The sequence below is a fragment of the Nyctereutes procyonoides genome, unplaced genomic scaffold (assembly GCF_905146905.1).
Source record: "Nyctereutes procyonoides isolate TBG_1078 unplaced genomic scaffold, NYPRO_anot_genome, whole genome shotgun sequence".
NCBI lineage: Eukaryota > Metazoa > Chordata > Mammalia > Carnivora > Canidae > Nyctereutes > Nyctereutes procyonoides.
In genome coordinates, this window is record NW_026575047.1 from 18,763,178 (window position 1) to 18,784,714 (window position 21,537).

A 21,537-nucleotide genomic window follows, 5' to 3' on the forward strand; every position below is an offset into this window, starting at 1 on the left:
AGCTGACTATAAGAATAAAATCTGGGACACCTGGGTGGCTCGGCACTTGATCCTGGAGTCCCGGGATTGAGTCCCACATCGGGCTCCCTGCATGGAGCCTGCTTCTCCCTCTGCCTATGTCTCTGCCTGTGTGTCTTTCATGAATAAATAAATAAAATTAAAAAAATAAAATAAAATCTACACTTCTCTACCCTGAAAGTAATTAACGTAAAAGCTTAAACATAGGCCCTGAATAATTTCAGAAGGCAAGTTCTACACAAGAAAAGATAAACTACTGAGAGTGTATCATAGCATTTCCTGTCTATAGCTTAAAATACTACCTTGATCATTCCATCAGTTTCCATAGAGTCTTGGTCTTTCTCATCAGATTGAGAGTCATCTTCAATTAACTCTTCATTGTATTCAGAATCCAGTGCCGGGCCTGTGCTGTGTCTGGGTGTCTTTACTGCTTGAAGTGAATATGGAGTAAGGTGGACTTCCTTATTGTAGGTTCTTGTGAAGGCTGCTTTCACCTATAGAAAAGGAACAGAAAGAGTCTGTTAAAAATGTAAGTGCCAAACAATACATTTAAAGGTTTCATGAGTTCCTGCAGGGTCCTTGAAATATTTAGCAAAATATTTATGCATGTACATGTAAGTGTATTTACATACATGGAGACTTCTCTATGGAGAAGTCTATATTTTTCATGGCATTCTTAATAAAGTCCATGACTCAAAAACAAGAACTAGTATTTGGGAACATTAGGAAAAAAAAAAAAAAAGAACTTTAACTCATCATTTTTGCCTGCTTATCGCATTCCACAGTTTTACAAAGTGAGAAGCCTATGAATCAATAAATCAAAAAAGACTTACAGTAAGGTTACAGTAAGGTACAAATTAAAAGTTGGCCTTAAATTATCACAAAATACATAAATTTCCTTTACCATAATAGTAGTGGTTAATTCAAAATACTAAGTAACTTGAAAAGCCTTAATTTGAAACTTCTAAACATAACTGTACAATTTAGTCCTTGAACACTAACAGTGGAGGTCTCTCATGAGAATTTACCCATAACCATAAAGTCAGGTCAAAATTCTAGAGAAGGCAAGCCATAGAGAATATATCTAGAAATATAGATAAAAGAAACAGGCAGAGTATGAAGTACTGGATATTACAAATTCATGTTATGTCACTTTATACAATGAAAGTAAGGAATACATTATTACGTAATAGAATGTCCAACTATAATAAATACTAAATTCATAGATTAGGCAAACTAAGAAAAAGCATCAAAATCCTCAGCCAATACAAACAACTTTGTTTTCATATTACCACCACCTGATTTATTTTCCCAGGCTCATCCGCCCACTTTTATAAGGAATACATTTATATTTGCTTCTCAGATTTTATGTCTTGCTTTTTCACTCAATGTAAAGCAATGATAGAACTACAAATCGTTAAGGTCAAATTCCATTCTTAATACTGCACTCAAATATGGAAAGCATAGACCATAAGAAGCAAAAAGGCATTTAAGAGGGAAAAATTAAATCTTTTTAAAGCACCTACAACATCTCTGAAATATTCCTACTATAAACCTGGTAATTACAAGTGATGGAGAACCAGTGGGTTAGTTACGTAATTTACCTTGGGATCCAGCTTGAAGAAGGGACTAGGTTTCCCTCCCCAGCTGCTAATTTCCATGATATTCTCGAAGTCTTCTTTCATCAAGTAGTAGGCATCCATAAGAGCAATAACATCCTGTACTCCTTCTACCCCTTGTGAGGTCAAGGGCTGTACAAGTGCATCCCTTATATGTGACAGATAATCCATGTTTACAGTCCTTTTGCTGGAATAAGTTCTTAAACCAAAACAAAAGAGGCATAACTGTAGTCAGTGGCAAACTACCACCAAGCTCAAGACATAAATGCTCAAGTTCAATCCACCTTTAATAATGCCCAATGTAATGTCTACTATTTAAATCAGCTGGTAGAAAAAAAAATAAAAATAAATCAGCTGGTAGAGAAAAAGCCTAGCACTCACTACAACATCAGGATAATGGATACACACCAGTGTGCTCAAAGGGAATGGATTTCCTACTTATCTGCATCAGTGAATGAAAAACACAAATGTAGGTTCTACTTCCAACCTACTCTCAAGGCCTGGGCAACAACAGGACTTCTATGTGCTCATACTCATTATAACCAAATATTACTCATTCCCAGTTCCAAATATTACAAGCATCGGGAAAAGGCAGTGAGATTTCCTACCTCAAGTACCAGTGCTACTTCCTACATGAGGACTTGTAACACCATTTGATCTCTGATTGTAACACGCAAAATTATATATGAATGTTTCCCTCATATTTCCTAATATGAGGTTACTCCAAAATCTTTAGTTCTAGAGCAAGGCTTTCCCCAAACTTAGAAAACTGCCGAAAATGTCCCTGCAGAATCACAAGGTGGTCCACACTTATGAGAGGAAGGCTTCAGGAAAAAGTCTCGCATCTGCTGAGAACAACAATGCTATCATGAAATGACTTTCTCACTCGCTCTTAAAATATGGTCACTCAAAACTAGAACAAAATGCCACCAATCTAAACCTTTCCAATCCAGCTGCTTCCATCATCAAATGAGGAAACAAGAAACCTCAAAAGTTGCTGGGCTTCAGAACCCATAAACATTTCTAAATTATTAATGGGCCCTGCTATTGCCTTTAGGTAACTGAAGAGTTCTCTTGATCAAAAATCTAGAACCCTGCTCCTGTCAAAGAATCCAAAAACTCGTATTTTAAATTCACCCGTTTCCTCTAGATTCAGTAGTCTTCCATAACCAAGCACTATTAGTGCTTGAAGACAAGCCCTAAGCCACAGTGCCTACAAAAATCATGAAACAAAGTATTCTCAAAAGTATTCTCGTATTTTGTTAATTACTGTTACCTTCTACTTAGAATCACAGAAAATACCTCTAGAAAAGTCTAAAGGTATCATCTAGTGTTCCTAAATCAAGGGTTCTTAACCTCAGAAATCTGTAATTCCTCTAGCATTATTTGTACTTTACTGCCTTTGGGATTAATAAAAATCAAAGAGCTTTCAGATTCGCAATGGCACCTATCACCCTAACTAGAACTAATACTAAAATAGTACTTCCATTTTTAAAGATAAACTGAGATCTATAAAAGTTCAAGGACTTAGGGTTAAAAAATTAAATAGGAAGGTCCTAATTTATTCTAAAAATTCTGAATTCACTATAGATGTCCTTTGATGATGACAATGTCCTGTATATGATTCATTAAGGAACATTCATGGAGCAATTTAATGTGCTGGATGAGTAGGCCTCAGTTCCTATCACCAGAAATGTTCGGTCTAACAGGAAAAGGGGACAGACATACAAAAGCACAGCCACAAAACAAGATGGAAGTCCAATGCCAATGATCTACATGAAAACGGTGGGGGCATCAAAGATGAATACCTACCACCAGGGCACAGGGATGCATCACCTTTTTTAAAAGCAGAGGGCAGGGAGTAGAAAAGCTTAGAGCCAGGCCTTACACTTTGACCACGAGCAGTGGGGAAAGCAACTCCTTCCAGTTTATAGAGGCCATAGACATCCCTTGGCTCATGGTCTCTTTTCCCATCTTCAAAGCCAACAATGTAACATCTTAGAATCTCTTTCCCTCTCTGACTAGATACTGCTGTCTCCCTTTTATTTCTTTTTGGTAAAGATCCTTATAATTACACTGTGCCTGCCCAGATAGTCCAGGACATTCTTTGCATCCTAAGACAGCAATAAATTTGTGTTATTTTAAACCATTAAGGGTTTTTTTTTAAGATTTTATTTGACACAGAGAGAAAGAGAAAGAGAGCATGGCAGACAGAAGAGAAGCGGGCTCCGTACTGAGCAGGCAGCCCAATGTGGGGCTCCATCCCAGGAGCCCAGGATCATGACCTAAGCTGAAGGCAGACTCTTAACTGCCTGAGCCACACAGGCACCCCTAAACCATTAAATTTTTAGCAATTTGTTACAGCAACAATAGGAAACTAATACAAGAGTGGCAAAAAAAGAGCCATGCTATAGGCTAGGAAGAGGGAACATAGAATTTTATAGGAACAGTAGAAAGGAAGCATTTCAGTTCAGCTTCAAACAAAAGTTAAGAGTGGACCAATGTTAACGAATATTCCCTCCAGAGATCAGAAAAAGAAAGAAGACTACTCAAGTAGTTCTTTGTGGTTAAAAATAAATTCCTAAAGTTCACTGAATATTTGGGTGTGTGCACATTTTCTAAGTTTTTCAACTTTAACAAAATTGTACCAAATAACAAGAATTTTTGGACTTCATTAAACTTCTCCAAGCACACTGATTTTTCAATCATCTGCACATCTGCTTCCTATTGTTATATGCTAAACTGTGTCCCCGATCCTAAATGACTAGTTCAGTTTATTACTAGGATAGGTAAAAACTAGTTCATTTATTTAAATAGTCTCTTTTTTCCTATTAAATTATTTGGAAGCTGAGACATTATGTATCCCTACAAGTAATAGGTGTAGTCACGATAATAAATAGTAGCACTACCTCAGATTTACGTAGATTCAATATTTATCTTAAAATTATGGCACATCTACCAACTGTGCTCATCCTCAAAGTATCCTTTTAAATGATAAAACAAGTATTATACCTATTATAGATAATAAAACTCAGGCCCACAATATATAAGGAACTTATCAATCGCTAGCAGGATTGCAATCCAGGGTCATTTATCTAGTTAGCAATAAAATCACAACTAAAACACAAATCTTTTAATTTACACTATCCTCACTGGATAAAAGCTAAATACGCTATACTGATAAAATGCCAGACATGAACTAATACCACTTACCTGAGACTCATGTGCAGTGCTAGATCCTGTACAATACGATCGTGTTTGCCGGTAGATGAGTGCTTCCCTAACCAGCTTGGGAAAGTAGGAAACTGGGTCATGTACCCCCTCATTAGCTCTCCAGGAAGAACACTGGCATAAATGGCCTAAAAAAAAAAAAATCAATTGCAGTCCACAATCTGAATTCAGTACAAAGTTGCTTCCTACACAGCTGTTGGCTTCTGAGTCGTTTCTGGCAAACAAAGCCACACTGTCCTAGGCACCTAATTCCAGGGCATCACACCCTTTCCCTCTGTCTCTCATCTGTTGGTAGGGGAAGCTACTCCCAGAGAAAACAACAGATCAGTCCAAAACACGTTATGGCCCTGAGAGAGATCTTGCTAACTAGGTCTCCGCACCAACTGACCCCAAGAAACTTGATGATGCACAAAAGATTTTAAGAGGAACATGACTGTCTTTAACATAAACTATTGACAGCACAGGTAGATCAAAGCATAGAAAACTGAATAGAGTATTAAGTAAACCAGCACTTGAGAAAAGATTTTATTTTTTAAAGATTTATTTATTCATGAGGGGGGGGGCAGAGAAATAGGCAGAGGGAGAAGCAGGCTCCCTATAGGGAGCCCAATGCAGGACTCGATCCCAGGGCCCTGGTATCACAACCTGAGCCAAAGGCAGACGCTCAACCTCTGAGCCACCCAGGTGCCCCAAGAAAAGATTTTTAAAAAGGTATTCTTAAAAAAAAAAAAAAAAAGGTATTCTTGAATATCTTCTTTATCCAGGGCTTATACTTTCTTGAAGTTGGAATTACACATAAATTTTGTATCCTGCTTTATTCTAACAATATTCTCTCATAAGCATTAGACAATCTTTATAAATAATTTTAAGGACTGCGTAATAGTCCATCAAGAGTATTTATCATAATCATTCTCCTATTGCTAGACATGGAGATTTTCTCCAATGTCTTACAGTATCAAAACTAATATAGTATTTTTGTACAGCAATCTTTTCCTATGTTTAAAGTTATTTCTTTAGGATAAATTCTTAAAGGTACAATTATTAGTTTAAAAAGTGAACAGTTGGGGATCCCCATGTGGCTCAGCAGTTTAGCGCCTGCCTTCGGCCCAGGGCGTGATCCTTGAGACCCGGGATCGAGTCCCACATCAGGCTCCCTGCATGGAGCCTGCTTCTCCCTCTGCCCCCCCCCCTGTCTCTCATGAATAAATAAATAAAATCTTTTAAAAATAATAAAAAATAAAAAAATAAAAAGTGAACACTTGTAAAACATAATAGAAAGGATTCTTTACATCCAGAATGCATCTTTATTTTTTGTTTTCCAACAATGTATAAGTAGAATTAAGAGAGGAGGAGGCCTCCCAAAAGTCCCTTGCTTATTATTACTCACATATCAGCTGCTGACCTGCCCTGGTTGCATTACTTCAACTAGGAGCTACTTAGTAACCATTTAGGAGAGCCAAAAAATGACAAAAGAAATGGACTCTTAAGATAAAGCAGAGCAAATAAAACTTTTGACTGACATCTTACTTACGTCAAGAATCTAATGTTCCTATTTCCCTATGTCAATTTACATAAAACATTTTGAAACCCTGAAAAATAAGGCTTTTTAAAAAATTTTTATTAAGAAATCACAATTGTGACCACAGAGTGATTTAATTTAGAACAAGACTTTATTTTTGCCCTAAGAGCCATAATGTTTATCTGGTATTTCAAATAACTCCAGGAGGGGAGGGGCAAGATGGCGGAAGAGCAGGGTCCCCAAATCACCTGTCCCCACCAAATTACCTAGATAACCTTCAAACCATCCTGAAAATTTACGAATTCGGCCTGAGATGTAAAGAGAGACCAGCTGGAATGCTACAGTGAGAAGAGTCCGCGCTTCTATCAAGGTAGGAAGACGGGGAAAAAGAAATAAAGAAACAAAAGGCCTCCGAGGGGGAGGGGCCCCGCGAGGAGCCGGGCTAGGGCCGGGGCGAGTGTCCCCAGGACAGGAGAGCCCCGTCCCGGAGAAGCAGGAGCTGCACCAACCTTCCCGGGCGGGCGGAAAGGGGCTCGCAGGGAGCTGGAGCAGGACCCAGGAGAGCGGGGATGCCCTCAGGCTCCCTGGGACACTAACAGACACCTGCGAGCGCAGGAGAGTGCTCCGAGCTCCCTAAGGGCTGCAGCGCGCACGGGGGACCGACCCGGAGCAGCTCGGAGGGGCTCGGGAGCGGCTCCAGGGAGGGGGCTGCGGGGCGGGAGCGCGAATCCAACAGCGCAGGCCCCGGAGCACAGGGCGCCGGGACACAGCCCAGGATCCGGCCTCCTCCGGGACAGGCAGAGGCCGGGAGGGCCCAGGACAGCGGGAGGGCCCAGGACAGCGAGGACGCTCCTGCCCCGAGCTGAGCAGATCAGCGGCCCCGCCCCGGAGCCTCCAGGCCCTGCGGACAGAGAACCGAGAGCCCCGAGCCCCCTGTCCGAGAGCCCCGAGCCCCGTAGTTCCTGCGGAGGCTAAATCCAGGCTTCCAGAGTTGCCATAGCAACTGCTGCTGTTCCTCCTGGGGCCCCACGGGGTAAACAACCCCCGCTGAGCCCGGCAGCAGGCAGGGGCAGAGCAGCTCCCCCAAGTGCTAACACCTGAAAATCAGCACAGCAGGCCCCTCCCCCAGAAGACCAGCTGGACGGACCAGTGATACTCCCCCGTGTTCCAATACAACTTGTTTTTGGCCACTCTGCACTGAGCAAAATGACTAGAAGGAAAACCTCACCTCAAAAGAAAGAATCAGAAACAGCCCTCTCTCCCACAGAGTTACAAAATCTGGATTACACTTCAATGTCAGAAAGCCAATTCAGAAGCACTATTCTACAGCTACTGGTGGCTCTAGAAAAAAGCATTAAGGACTCACGAGACTTCATGACTGCAGAATTTAGATCCAATCAGGCAGAAATTAAAAATCAATTGAATGAGATGCAATCCAAACTAGAAGTCCTAACGACGAGGGTTAACGAGGTGGAAGAACGAGTGAGTGACATAGAAGACAAGTTAATGGCAAAGAGGGAAACTGAGGAAAAAAGAGACAATCAATTAAGGGACCATGAAGACAGATTAAGGGAAATAAATGACAGTCTAAGGAAGAAAAACCTACGTTTAATTGGGGTTCCCGAGGGCGCCGAAAGGGACAGAGGGCCGGAATATGTATTTGAACAAATCCTAGCTGAAAACTTTCCCAATCTGGGAAGGGAAACAGGAATTCAGATCCAGGAAATAGAGAGATCCCCCCTAAAATCAATAAAAACCGTTCAACACCTCGACATTTAATAGTGAAGCTTGCAAATTCCAAAGATAAAGAGAAGATCCTTAAAGCAGCAAGAGACAAGAAGTCCCTGACTTTCATGGGGAGGAATATTAGGGTAACAGCAGACCTCTCCACAGAGACCTGGCAGGCCAGAAAGGGCTGGCAGGATATATTCAGGGTCCTAAATGAGAAGAACATGCAACCAAGAATACTTTATCCAGCAAGGCTCTCATTCAAAATGGAAGGAGAGATAAAGAGCTTCCAAGACAGGCAGGAACTGAAAGAATATGTGACCTCCAAACCAGCTCTGCAAGAAATTTTAAGGGGGACTCTTAAAACTCCCCTTTAAGAAGAAGTTCAGTGGAACAATCCACAAAAACAAGGACTAAATAGATATCATGATGACACTAGACTCATATCTGTCAATAGTAACTCTGAACGTGAATGGGCTTAATGACCCCATCAAAAGGCGCAGGGTTTCAGACTGGATAAAAAAGCAGGACCCATCTATTTGCTGTCTACAAGAGACTCATTTTAGACAGAAGGACACCTACAACCTGAAAATAAAAGGTTGGAGAACCATTTACCATTCAAATGGTTCTCAAAATATACCCTAAAAACTATAGAACACTTCTGAAAGAAATTGAGGAAGACACAAAGAGATGGAAAAATATTCCATGCTCATGGATTGGCAGAATTAATATTGTGAATGTCAATGTTACCCAGGGCAATTTACACGTATAATGCAATCCCTATCAAAATACCATGGACTTTCTTCAGAGACTTAGAACAAATTATTTTAAGATTTGTGTGGAATCAAATAACTCCAGGAACTAAAAAGCTATTTTGTTCTCTTTAACTAAAGCAGAGTCTGCATTTTAAGGAGAGCCCTGTGCTTACCTGTGTAGGCAGAAGACTCCAGTTTTGCTTACTCCGGATCTGACGGTCCACTAGGTCACCATCACATATGCTATCTGCTGCTCTGCTTAAAAGCATCAAGTGCTTTTTCATGTCGCCCCTGCATAAATAAACCAGTCTGGATTACACCACTGTCCATATCTCATACCCCTCTTTCTCAGGTATATGGCCTTCGCTGTGCCAGGAGGGTGTGAATTCTATCCCTTACTAACTCTGATCACTCACCCTGCAGCTACAGGTTTCACATGTAAGTAGTTCTCCTGGACGAAGAGGGGTGCTATTGAATAATCATGAAAAAAGAGATCTGACTTATCCACAAGTGACATGTGAGCAGTCTCCTCTCCAGCTGCAAACACTTTCCGGGCAACATCAAACGGGCCCTAAAAAAAGGGAAGGACACACCTAGAAAAATGGCCAATGTCCAAAATACTGACAACATCAAATGCTGGCAAAGATGTGGAGCAATACGAACTCTCATTTATTGCTAGCAGGATTGCAAAATGGTATAGTCACTTAGAAGACAGATTGGCAGTATTTTTTTACAAAACTATACTCTTACCATTCCATCCACAATTGTCCTCCTTGGTATTTATCCAAATAAACTGAAGACATACTACACAAAAAACCTGCACATGGATCTTTACAGCAGCTTTATTCGTAACTGACATTTGGAAGCAATCCAAATGTCTTTCAAAAGGTGAATAAACTGGTACATCCAGACACTGGAATATTATACAGCACAGAAAAGAAATGAGCTATAATAAGACCATAGAAAATATATGGAGAAACCTTAAATGAGTATTACTAATTCAAAGAAGCCAATCTGGGGGCCCCTGGGTGGTAGTTGGTTAAGCATCCAACTCTTGATTTTGGTTCAGATCATGATGTCAGGGTCGTGAAATAAAGCCCTGCATCATAGAGCCTGTTTAAGTCTTTCTCTCCCTAACACCCTGCCCCTCCCCCAGTCATACTCGCTCACTCTCTCAAGAAAGAAAAAAAGAAAGAAGCCAACGTAAAAAGTTTATATACTGTATGATTCCAACTACATGACTCATTGTGAAAACTGATGCAACTACAGAGACAATAAAAAGATTAGTGATTGGGGTGCCTTGGGTGGCTCAGTCAGTTAGGCAGCTGAGTCGATTTTGGCTCAGGTCATGACCTCGGGGTCATGAGATCAAGCCCTGTGTCGGGCTCCACACTAAGCCTAAAGTCTGCTTATCCCTCTCTCTCTGCTCCTCCCCTCTGGCTCATGCTCTCTCTCTAAAATAAATAAATAAAATCTAAAAAGATTAGTGATTGTCAGGGGTTGGAAGAAGTGATGGATAAACAGGAGGCAGTGAAAGTATTCTGTGTGATATACAGTGGTAGATAAAAGCTTGATACATTTGTCAAAACCCATGGAAGCTGTATCAAGAGTGAACTAACCCTGATGTAAACTATGGACTTTGGGTGATAATGATGTAGGTTCAACTATAACAAATGTATCACTCTGGTGGGGGTATTGATAGAAGAAGAGGTTGCAGGAGTCTGGAGGCAGAGAATAAGAAGGGAAGTCTTTGTACTGTGTGCTAAATCTCGCTATGAAACTAAAACTGCTCTTAGACTTCTAGTTTCAAGTTTCAGACAGGTTATTAAATGATAAGCCATTTGAAATAGATTATTCTCAAAGTTCCAAAACTTCAAAACATGAAACCTATACATAAGGGACTCTGAAAAGGCCATTTTATAACTACTGAAGCATGAATATAATTTAAAACTTCTATATCTCATAATTTATACATAATATACGCTAACAAACAGCCCTTGAAGAAAAATTAATCTGAAATAGAAAATCTTTTATAGCAGCTGTCTTTCTTATTATAAATATCCACAGGTTCAATAGGTGTTATCAAGGAACTATAATAACTACTTCTATTAAGTTAATATGAACAGAACAAGAAATGCTTTAGCTTGAGAAAGTAAATGGAAATTTATTTTACCAGTCTGATATCCTTTTTGGCTCTATGAGAATCAGCCTTGGCCTGGTCATAGGTTAGTGCCTTACTGCGTGCACACCACATACTCAGATTGTGTAAAACCTAACAGAAATCATAAATAAGACATAGTCAAGGTGAAACTCTGAAAAGTCAAAGGCATTAATTCAAAAGAATCAGCAACTGTTAATAATACCTATCCCATTTACCTGTCTGATATCTTGATTGGCTCCCAAAATTATTTCATTCATAGCCGGAGGCGGGATCTTCAAACCCTCTTTAAATGCAATAGACATCATAGCACCCTGAAATTAACAAAGGGGAATCGTAAATTTTTTTAAGTCACATAATCAGGTATTTTTAAAAAGTTTATCAGATACTTTTAAAAACTGACCAAGAAGTAAAAAGGATAGGGTGATGGAGAAAAAAATTCCAATCATCATACCTTAATCTGTTCAACTCGAGGTCTTTGAAAACGAAGATCAAAACAATAATGAACCAAAGAACGAATCTTAGGATGATTTCTATCATTGCACATGCAAATAATGGGAATTTTTGTATGTTTTATCAGGCCAATTAATTCCTAAAAGGCAAATTTGCAACACAAAAATAATTAAAAAAACAATAATACTACACAGTATTTTAGGTTTTGAAAATTTCAGCAAAATGCTTTAATTGTTGTAAATATCACAATGTAATTAGTTCTTTAAATATTAAAAAAAAAACCCTACAACTAAAAATTCAACAGTAAAACTGCAAAACTACAGTGCTTTCCTTACCTGAATTCCTCCCCTGTCCTCATTGCCTGCCATGCCATCTACTTCATCCATGATAAGAGCATGTTTCGAGCCTACTGAATGGACTGCTCCATCTGACCCATGTTGAGAAGCTATGGGATGCAACAAAAAAGAGCAATTGCTCAAATACTGCTGCTTTATTAAAAAAACACATAAACATTTTAAACTGACAATACACAGGTCCATAGTACAAAAGGCAAGAGGTACAAGCATATGCAGATGAAAATAAATTCTCCCTCCCACCTTTGCCCTCTCAGGTATCCCTATACATATTAAAAACATATGTGTGTAAAAATACACATCTTGGTTTTATCATTCAATATATTTTGGTGATTTGTTCCTTATCTGTAAATATAGAACACCTCATTTTTTAAGGCTGTTTAACAATATCCCATTTTACACATGTATCATAATTAACCACTATCTATTAAAATACGAAGATGCTTCCAATCATCTGCTATTACAAATCATACTACATGAATATCCTTGTATATGTAATTTTGGATATATAGAAGTATATCAATTGCTAAATTCCAAGGCTAGAATTTCTGGGCTAAAGGGTCTGTATAATGTCACTTTTGAGAAATACGGCCAGACTACTCTCCAGAGTAGTATCAATTAACACTCCCACCAACCAGAGTAATGTTTCCTGAGCAAATCCTTTTAATAATGATTTGCTACACCACTGAAAATACCAAGAATTCAGGTGATCATGCAATAGCCACTTTAGGTTCTAAATATGCACTAGTGAGTCTGTGGTTTGAGCATCTTATTTTTCCAATCAACTCTGGCCATACTAGACCACCAGCTATAGCCAGAAACATAGTGGCACCTTCATAGTTTCTTCTCCTCTGCTACTATCTTTGCCTATATGAACTCTTTTACCACAAATGATCCTCTTCCATCCTTCAAGATCTGTCAAACAAATGTCACCCATTATCCTGGCTTTCCCTAGTGCTCCAAATCGAATCACTTCATCTACAGGCCTCTATTACCTCACTCATCACCCTGAATTCACTATGAATCCTCTAAAATAATGTGCAAAAATGCATAAACATATCCATATATGTACTTTAACACATTCTCAGAAACCTCTAAGACCTGAAAAAAAGGTGGGAGGACTATTGTCCTGTAAGAGTTCCATCATTAGGATTTAGCAGGGTGCCTGGCACATAGTAATGTTCAATTCTGGTTTCTAAATGTTGAAGTGAACTTGTTTTCCTTACATAACCAAAGAAAAACAGTTCAAATACCCACATACTTGAATAAAAGCCTGTGATGCTGGTATTATTCAGTGATTCAGCAACAACCTCCTTCAAACTATTCTTACTCCGAGTGTCACTCGCATTCAGTTCCACGTAGCTATATCCCAATTCCTAAACAAAATATTGGAAACCATTACTATCACAATGCAAATTAACTCTCCCAAAAAACAAGGCAATTAATGAAGAAAGAGGGCATAAAAAAGACAAAGATGATATGATAATATGCCTCATAATATAAAGAGATTTTTTAAATATATACATATATACCACACATACACAAACATAAGTTCGGTCTTAAAACAACAGCTGATAAATCACTCCTCTAGAAGCGGTTTTACTAATAAGTTTGCTTCTTAAAGTCCTATATAGAATTAAATACACCCATCCCAAGATTTTAATATCAGATATAGAATTAATTATAAGATACCAAAAATAATTCTTGACTCTTCAAGATAAAGATAAATCATTCATTATCAAACCGTCCCAATACACAATCTTCTTACCAAGCTGTGAAAAATCAAGTTATTCTGGCTCATTTCCCAAATTTGATTATATTGATCATAAGCATTATAAAATGCCTTAAAGCAATTCCCCTCCAGAATAATAATAATAAAGGGAGAAAAGAGTCATGTTCACAATTTGTAGAGACCAGGAAAAAATTTTTTTTTGTTTTTTTAATATTTATAATAGAATAGAAAATATATAGCCGTTATACCAGCTATTAAATAAATGTTTAATTTATGCTCAAAATATAAAACAGGGACAAAACAACCACCAGCTTATAGGACAAGGCTTGGGAAATCCAGTAATAAATTTAAAACAAGCTTAAAATCCCTCATTTTATCATTCTGATACCACTTTATTATTTCACATTCTGATACATGAACTCTGGTTTGCTCTAAGGACTCCTCCTCTCTCTGTCTCAATAAGGAAGCCGTAGAGACCAGAGCAAAGGCAGGCTCAGACTACCTGAGTTCATACTCTGCCACTAGCTTCCTCTGTTAAGCCCATTTCATTTGTCACATGAAGATGGTAAGAATACGTATATTTAGTACAAAGAATTTTTACAAGAATATATAAGATATTTATATCCCTAACAGTCTATAAAGACACATTTATATTACCTAAAAGATAATGCAGCCAAGGGCTTATTAGCACATTGCCTGATACATACGTAAATATGACCTATTATTTTAATTATCAATATTAAAAAAGGATGAAAATGACAAATATCCCCATAACCAAAGTAAATTCAACAGTTTGACTTTAGAAAGTATACTACACAGAAAGTTAAAATACATATACCACAGACCTACTAACACACACATGTGTATCTCCTACACATGCCCATTCCTGGGTTAGCTTTCCAACTGCACTATAGCAGAAAACTCACCTGACAAACCAAAGAAGCTGTGGTGGTCTTGCCAACACCTGGAGGGCCTGAGAGCAGCGCTGCTTTAAAACTAGAGCCATCATCTTTGCCAGCAAACTTACCAAACTTTGCTGCTAAGAAAAAAGAAGTTCCAGAGTGTTAGCCTACGTTATCTAAGAGAAATTCAGGAATGGCAGGAATCACTGTGCATACACTGAAAATCAAGCACAGTCCTCCAGTTTACTTCTAAATTTGTAGAATATTTTCTACAAACCATAAACGAGTTTCCAGATCATTTAGTGAAATTCTACTGCCCACCTCACTTATACCCATAATAACACACTACAACTAATTCTGAAATTCTGATTTAAAACCATAATTTTATGAGTTTCCTATTCTATAAAAGCACAGGTCAGGAAGCAGAGTATCTGGGCTCCAATCCTAACTCCAGCTATCCTAATTCCACCGCTCACCAACTGGGAGAAGTGATTTAACCTCCTGGGCCCATTTCCTCCTTTGTAAAATGAGGGTAACGATGGCAATGTGCCTGGCAGAGTTATTGTAAAGATAAACATTCTGATCGCAGAGCCAGATGCCTCAATAAATGTCAGCAAGCATCATCAGCTACATGATCACAAAAACAATGAATTGAAGATGGTGTGTCTGCAACTATCCTGTAGAGCCCAACTCTAGAGCATTCTTCTCCCCTTATCCCATGTGTGTCTGACACATCAGGGGTGCTCAATACATAAACGATGACAACATTGGCCAATGTCTAGTGACCAGCTGGACACGGACAACCCAGTCATCACCATGGGAATTCACTGTGCTGCTCACTAAATTTTGCCTTATTTCTCACACAATATCCTCTAAGGCTGCTGGTGAAGCTCAAGAAAACACTATTAACATCTGTGATCTGAAACCTCAGTTTCAAGAATACCCTGGACATTAAATACAGATTTGTACTGTTCATTTTGCACGACAAATACACAGTAAAGAAGCACAGAAACCAGAGCTCAGACCTGCTAAAAGCAAACACTGACAGGATTTTTGGCAGCCTACTCTGTAAGCATGCCTTGGCTTTTAATTTGCACACTCTGCCAGCCCCCAAGTCTCCTTGGCACTCTCAGTGGCTCGCTCACACATCTTCGAACCTTGGTACCTGTATTCTCTCCCACACAATGCTCCTCCCTCCTTTCACCTAGCTAACCCCTAGGAAACTTAGTTTCCAAGTCTTTGCTTAGCTCTCCCTTCCTCCACACACTCCACGCCCTTAGCACCTTACGCCGACCCCTATACCAGTACTTGGCACAACATATCTTAATTGCTGGTTCATCTATGTCTGTGGCTAACTGAGCTCCTTGAGGGAGATGGTTTTGTTCACAACAGCACCTCTGAGGCCTACTATAGCATTTGAACTCAGAGCAGGTTTTCAACAAGTGTTTGCTGAGAGATGAACGAACCAACTATTTTACTTTCTTACGTATGCGGAACTGAGCAATTACACAGTGACAGACACACACAAAATGAACGAAGCTGTAAAATCACCGCGTTTCTTGTCTTCAGAGGGACCCCTGTGCCAATTTTGGAGCCAGCGTAGGAGCTTGTTGGCACAGCTCTGGTCACCTTGCTGTCCAATTATGGTCTTGAGAGAAGTTGGCTTATATTTATCCACCCAGAGCAAATTTTCCACTTTGTTTTCACTGCTGTCACCGGCCAAATTCCTAGCCCGGCTGTCGTCATTTGTCTCCTCAGCCACCTGCTCCTCAAAGTTCAGGCATCTCCAAAGCACACTTGTTTCCTTTTTTACTGACTTTATAGAGCTGTCCTTCTTGGGAGTAAGTCTACTTCTTTTAGATTCTGATTCCTTCTTAGTTGGGCTAATTTTTCTTTTTCCTTGGTCTTTTTTTTGAGGTGTTCTTTCCAATTTGGACTTTTCTTTCTTCATCTTTAAAATTGGAAAAGTGAGGAAAATAGAAAGCTGGTAAGATACACAAAATGTCTATCCTGCTAACTGTACTCTCTAGGGCAACCCAGGATATCCAAACGAGCCACCCAACGTGGGTCTCACTTTTACAATGAACCCTGCTGCTGTGGAATCACCACTTTCCCAACTTTATAAAAATTATCAATAAACACACCAAAAAGCACCCAAATGCAATTTTTTAGGTGAGAACATATCAGTTTACAAATGATAAGTATTCCATAATCAGCCTGAAATCCAAGGTAAATGTTTTTCTAGCTTTCTGATTTATTAAAAGTTAACACCTCCACAAAAACTTGTACCCAAGTATTCACAGCAGCATTATATTTAATTATGATTATAAATTAATTACAAAACTACATTATTACAACCAAAATATAGAAACAACCCAAAATGGCCATCAACTGATGAATGAATAAACAAAATGTGGTATGCATACACAATGGAATTTTAATCACCAAAAGAAAGGGAGCAAAGTCCTGACACATGTATTTCAGTGCAGTTGAACCTTGAAAACATACTAAGTCAAAGAAGCCAGATACAAAGGTCACAAATTGCATGTTTCCCTTTATTTAAAATGTCCAGGACAGGCAAATCCATAGAAACAAAAAATACAACAGTGGTTGCCAGGGGCTGGGGATGAGGAATGAGGGCTAACTGGGTATGGGGAATGATGAAAATGTTCTAAAATTAGATACTGGTGATGGCTGTACAATTGTGTGAATATACTAAAAATCTCTGACATACATTTTAAAAGGCTGAATTTTATGGGTGAAAGTCTCAGAAAAGAAAAAAAATCTGCCTCTTTGCCAGTGAGTGGATGCTGAAAATTAGTGGATGAAAGTTTGAGGAGAAATAGGTTATTAGCATTGTACTAACATGGTCTCCAAGATATTTATCAGTTACAAACGGGAAAACAGTCACTTTACTAGTGGAGAAACCAGTCAGAAACCAGTTTAATCAAGGTTAACCTCACTAACAGGAAGACATACTGACCCAGGGTCATGAGATCAAGCCCCAAGTCAGGCTCTGCACTAGGCATGGAGCCTGCTTAAGATTCTCTCTTCCTCTCCCTCTGCCTGCCCCCACCTCTCTAAAAAAAAAAAAAGAAAAAAAAATTAAAAGGCATATTAACATACACATCTAATATAATGCATTGAGGACAAAATACCCCTTCTGTGGAATTCCTGCCAAAAATGTGTAACTTCAAATCTAATCATAAGACATCAAAAAACACAAGCTATGAGACATTCTACAAAAGAACTAACTAGTACTCATCAAAAGTCTCAAGTCTGGAGGGTACCTGGGTGGCTTAGTTGGTTAGGCACTGGACTCTTGATTTCTGCTCAGGTCATGATCTCAGTGTCCTGGGATCAAACCCTACACTGGGCTCTGCCCTCAGCATGGAGTTTCCTGTCCCTCTTCCTTTGCTCCTTCGCCCACCTACCCTAGCTCTAAAATAAATAAAATCTTAAAAAAAAAAAAAAGTCTCAGGCCAGGGTGCCTGGCTGGCTTAGTCAGCTAAGCTTCTGACTCTTGATTTCAGCTCAGTTCATAATCTCATGGTCATGAGACTGAGCCCATGACAGGTCCTGTGCTTGGTGGGGAGTCTTCTTCTCTCCCTCTCCCTCTGCTCCTCTCCCTGCTCATGTGCACATGCTCACTCCCTCTCTAAAATAATTATCTCTTGAAGGCCATAAAAAGACAAGGAAAGGCTGAGGAACTGTCATAGATTGAAGGAGATGAAGAACAGACCACAACTAAATGCAGTTTGGGATCCTAGAAAAGAAAAAGGACAATTGGGGAAAAATGTGAAGTTTGAATAACACCGGTACTTTTAGTTAACAGTATGGTATCAATGTTAATTTCCCAGCTTTGATAACTTCTGGTTGGTTATGTAAGTTGCTCACATTAGGGGACACTGGGTGAAGGGCCAATCCCAATAATTCCCCAAGACTATTTAACTGCAATAAGTAGGAAGACCACCTCACTACCTGGGTGACAGAGCTTGGGGACATTAAAGCTGGACCACTGGCACCTTGTGTCCTGTATGTGGAAAAAGTCCTGAATAGAGTGGAAATGATTGAGGACGACAAAACAGAAAACGGCAACAGAAACTGAAAGAGTCCTGATAGCACTGTGGTCTCCAGACCCAGTAATTCTGACATCAGACGCGGCCAGCCCACAGTTGAGTATATGAGACAACGTTTTTCCTTTTTGCTAAAACTAATATGGGCCTCTATCCTGAAAAAGCCCTAATAAGTTAATAAATTCTTTTTTTTATTTATTTTTATTTTTATTTATTTATGATAGTCACAGAGAGAGAGAGAGAGAGGCAGAGACACAGGCAAAGGGAGAAGCAGGCTCCATGCACCGGGAGCCTGATGTGGGATTCGATCCCGGGTCTCCAGGATCGCGCCCTGGGCCAAAGGCAGGCGCCAAACCGCTGCGCCACCCAGGGATCCATAAGTTAATAAATTCTAAATGAAAAGGACATAACATGCTGGGATCTATGACATATCCTTCAAAGAACTCTTAAAAGCAATAACCTTTGTATAAATCACTGCAAGATGTGGAAAGTTTAATAAGTAGATATGGTAGGTGCACTATACTGTGCTCTCGCTCTCTTCATACTCCTTTAAGAAAGGTAAGAAAATACACCAAAGAAGACAGTCTAAATCAAAATCCACCCGCTCAGAAGGAAATAAGGTAGGTTCATCTGTGGTGGAAAGGGAAGTTAATCTTTTAGGTAACAGGCCTGTAGCCACTCACGAAACATCTCTATGAAATAGGAAAGTTGTTAAATATACCAACTGAAATAAATCAAGTTCATTTTATACAAACCTCAGCTTCAACTGCTATTTCGTACTTAGACTTCTTGCCTGGCATGGTTCGAATCAGATTTAATAGGCCATCTTCATCAATAATATTTGTCCCCAAGGCTGCTGCCTATTGATTAAAAATACAAATCATTAAAACCATACCCTAACCATTACCTTTTGTCAAAAAAAAAGAATGATTAGGGTCTGTTCATAGGTGAACACCACATCTGTAAATTAGAAAAACTGGAATATAAGTTTTAAAAACCATATTCATGAAAAAGTACCATTAAAAAGAGAAAATAAGAGATCTATCCCCTAAGAGTTATGAGCTGGCAATGGAGGCATCACATTACCACTTCTGTGGGTTGCTTTATCTTTTCTTCTACCCTAGGTGGGACAAAGCCACTCCAGGCCTTCCAGGATGGACTACTCTGGAAGATTTTGTCTTCCCCCACCATCTTCTCTGTTAAAATAACTCCAATGTGTCCACCTCCAGGTGATGAATTACGATTGAAGAATCAGAAAAGTCCTCATCCTCCCCAAACTCCCTTATAAGCTATGAATAGCAGCCATGTGACAGCTCTGGCCAATGAGACTTAAGGGGAATTCTACAAGAGGTATTTCCAGGAAAACTCTTATAAAGCCAATCACAACAAGTGTGACATCATGCCATGCTTCCTTTTTCCTGCCTTAAATGGGGACCTGAATCCCTACAGCTATAGTTACCTTGTAACACAAAGCAAGGTGCACAGAGACTAAAGCTAACACAATCAAGATGTCACAGATGGGGAATGGAAGTAGCTTAGCTACATCACAGAGCTGCTGGGCCATCCCCTGCAACTGCCTATTTCTGGGATTCTTGTCAGGTAAGAAAATAAGCAGCTATTTGCCAAACCACAGTTATCAGATACTCTGTTACTTGGCTAAACAATTTTCCCCAACACAAAAAGAGCTTTCAATAAACAAAACTTAAGATGGAGTCTCACAGTGGCATATATAGAAGTATTTAGGCCTAGAAGAAAAAGAAAACTGCATTTGCTTCTATCTTTGAAAAATGATCTAAACTAGAATACTACACTGAGAAATTCAACTGAACAGGAACTGTGCCTTCAACTGGAAAGCCAAAATCCTGAAGTTGAAGCCAGAGCACATCTGCAGAAGAAATAATATAGGGATGAAATTACTTTTCTAATTTTTCTCTTCATTTAATTCTGTGTAGAGGGCATTACTACAAATAGTCCCAGTAAGAGCCTGCCAAGGCAAGCAGACTATCTCACTGTGTAAAAAAGATAGCAGGACCCACCTTATCACTCTTGGACTGTCCACTATCACGACCCATGACAAGGTAGTTTGTTTTCTTGCTGACATTTCCTGTTACTTTTCCCCCATAACGCTCAATTAGAGACTTGGCCTCATCTCGTTCGATGGACTCCAGCACTCCTGTGATTACAAATGTAAGGCCTTCCAAGCAATTTTCAGCTCCCTAAAAACCAAAATGTTCAAGCAGAGAGGAAATTACATGGTAACCTTCCAAAGAAATATTTGGCATCAAAACTGCAGGAAGTTGATTTTTCTCATTTGACATCATAAATAATCTCAGCATGAAAAATTTGCAGGAAATTCACAGCAAGTAAGTAGAACCTGAAATTAAATCCTGAGAAATTCTCATGTAGGTTAGCATTTAATAAACTTAAAAAACCAGCAATGAAAAATATATATCCACTACACTTCACTAAAGCTTATGAATCTATTCATACTACTCTCATGTCTTTTTAATATTTAAATCACTAATTTGCAAAACTTTAAACAACTAGATAAAATCCACCTACAGAATTTCTTGTTAAAAAAGAAAAATTTGATTCTAAAAAGGCTAAGCAAGTTTGAGCTCTTGCCCTTCTCTCTGTGTGATAGTAAATCGAACAAACTGTAAGTAACTTAAAGGCAAAATCATATTATCTCTTGATTAGAAAGATAACTTAATATACAAAAGATACTAGCCAAAGAGAACTGGATGAAGGAGACACTTAATCTTAATTGGAACTATGAATAGTTATAGATTTTTTCAAATTTTTGCAATGGTTCAATAAAATAACCAAGGAAAATGAAAATTATGTAAAAACCATTCCAAGTTACTTATTACCCTTTGAACAGAGAATTGGGATCAATATAGATTTAAAATAGGCCTGAAATGAAGAAGCTAAGCAAATATCAAAGACTACCCCAATACAAGTTCAATCTTTCACCATCCTGCTAAAGAATC

General features: G+C 39.0%; 1 protein-coding gene across 2 annotated transcripts in view; it reads right to left on the bottom strand.

Moving 5' to 3' along the window:
* The window catches only part of RFC1 (replication factor C subunit 1), a 74,063-nt gene that overhangs the window by 1,373 nt on the left and 51,153 nt on the right, over positions 1-21,537 (bottom strand). Inside the window, exons 11-24 of one of the 2 annotated variants that reach the window (XM_055326132.1) lie at positions 20,581-20,760; positions 19,300-19,404; positions 16,020-16,419; positions 14,493-14,602; positions 13,096-13,210; positions 11,817-11,926; positions 11,483-11,620; positions 11,247-11,342; positions 11,044-11,142; positions 9,287-9,441; positions 9,044-9,161; positions 4,851-4,996; positions 1,623-1,836; positions 321-512 (exon numbers count right to left, since the gene is read on the bottom strand). In XM_055326132.1, the coding sequence (XP_055182107.1) occupies positions 321-512; positions 1,623-1,836; positions 4,851-4,996; positions 9,044-9,161; positions 9,287-9,441; positions 11,044-11,142; positions 11,247-11,342; positions 11,483-11,620; positions 11,817-11,926; positions 13,096-13,210; positions 14,493-14,602; positions 16,020-16,419; positions 19,300-19,404; positions 20,581-20,760 (2,178 nt within the window). Of the gene's footprint in view, positions 1-320; positions 513-1,622; positions 1,837-4,850; positions 4,997-9,043; positions 9,162-9,286; positions 9,442-11,043; positions 11,143-11,246; positions 11,343-11,482; positions 11,621-11,816; positions 11,927-13,095; positions 13,211-14,492; positions 14,606-16,019; positions 16,420-19,299; positions 19,405-20,580; positions 20,761-21,537 lie in introns of both variants that reach the window. The other variant, XM_055326131.1, reaches the window with a different exon arrangement.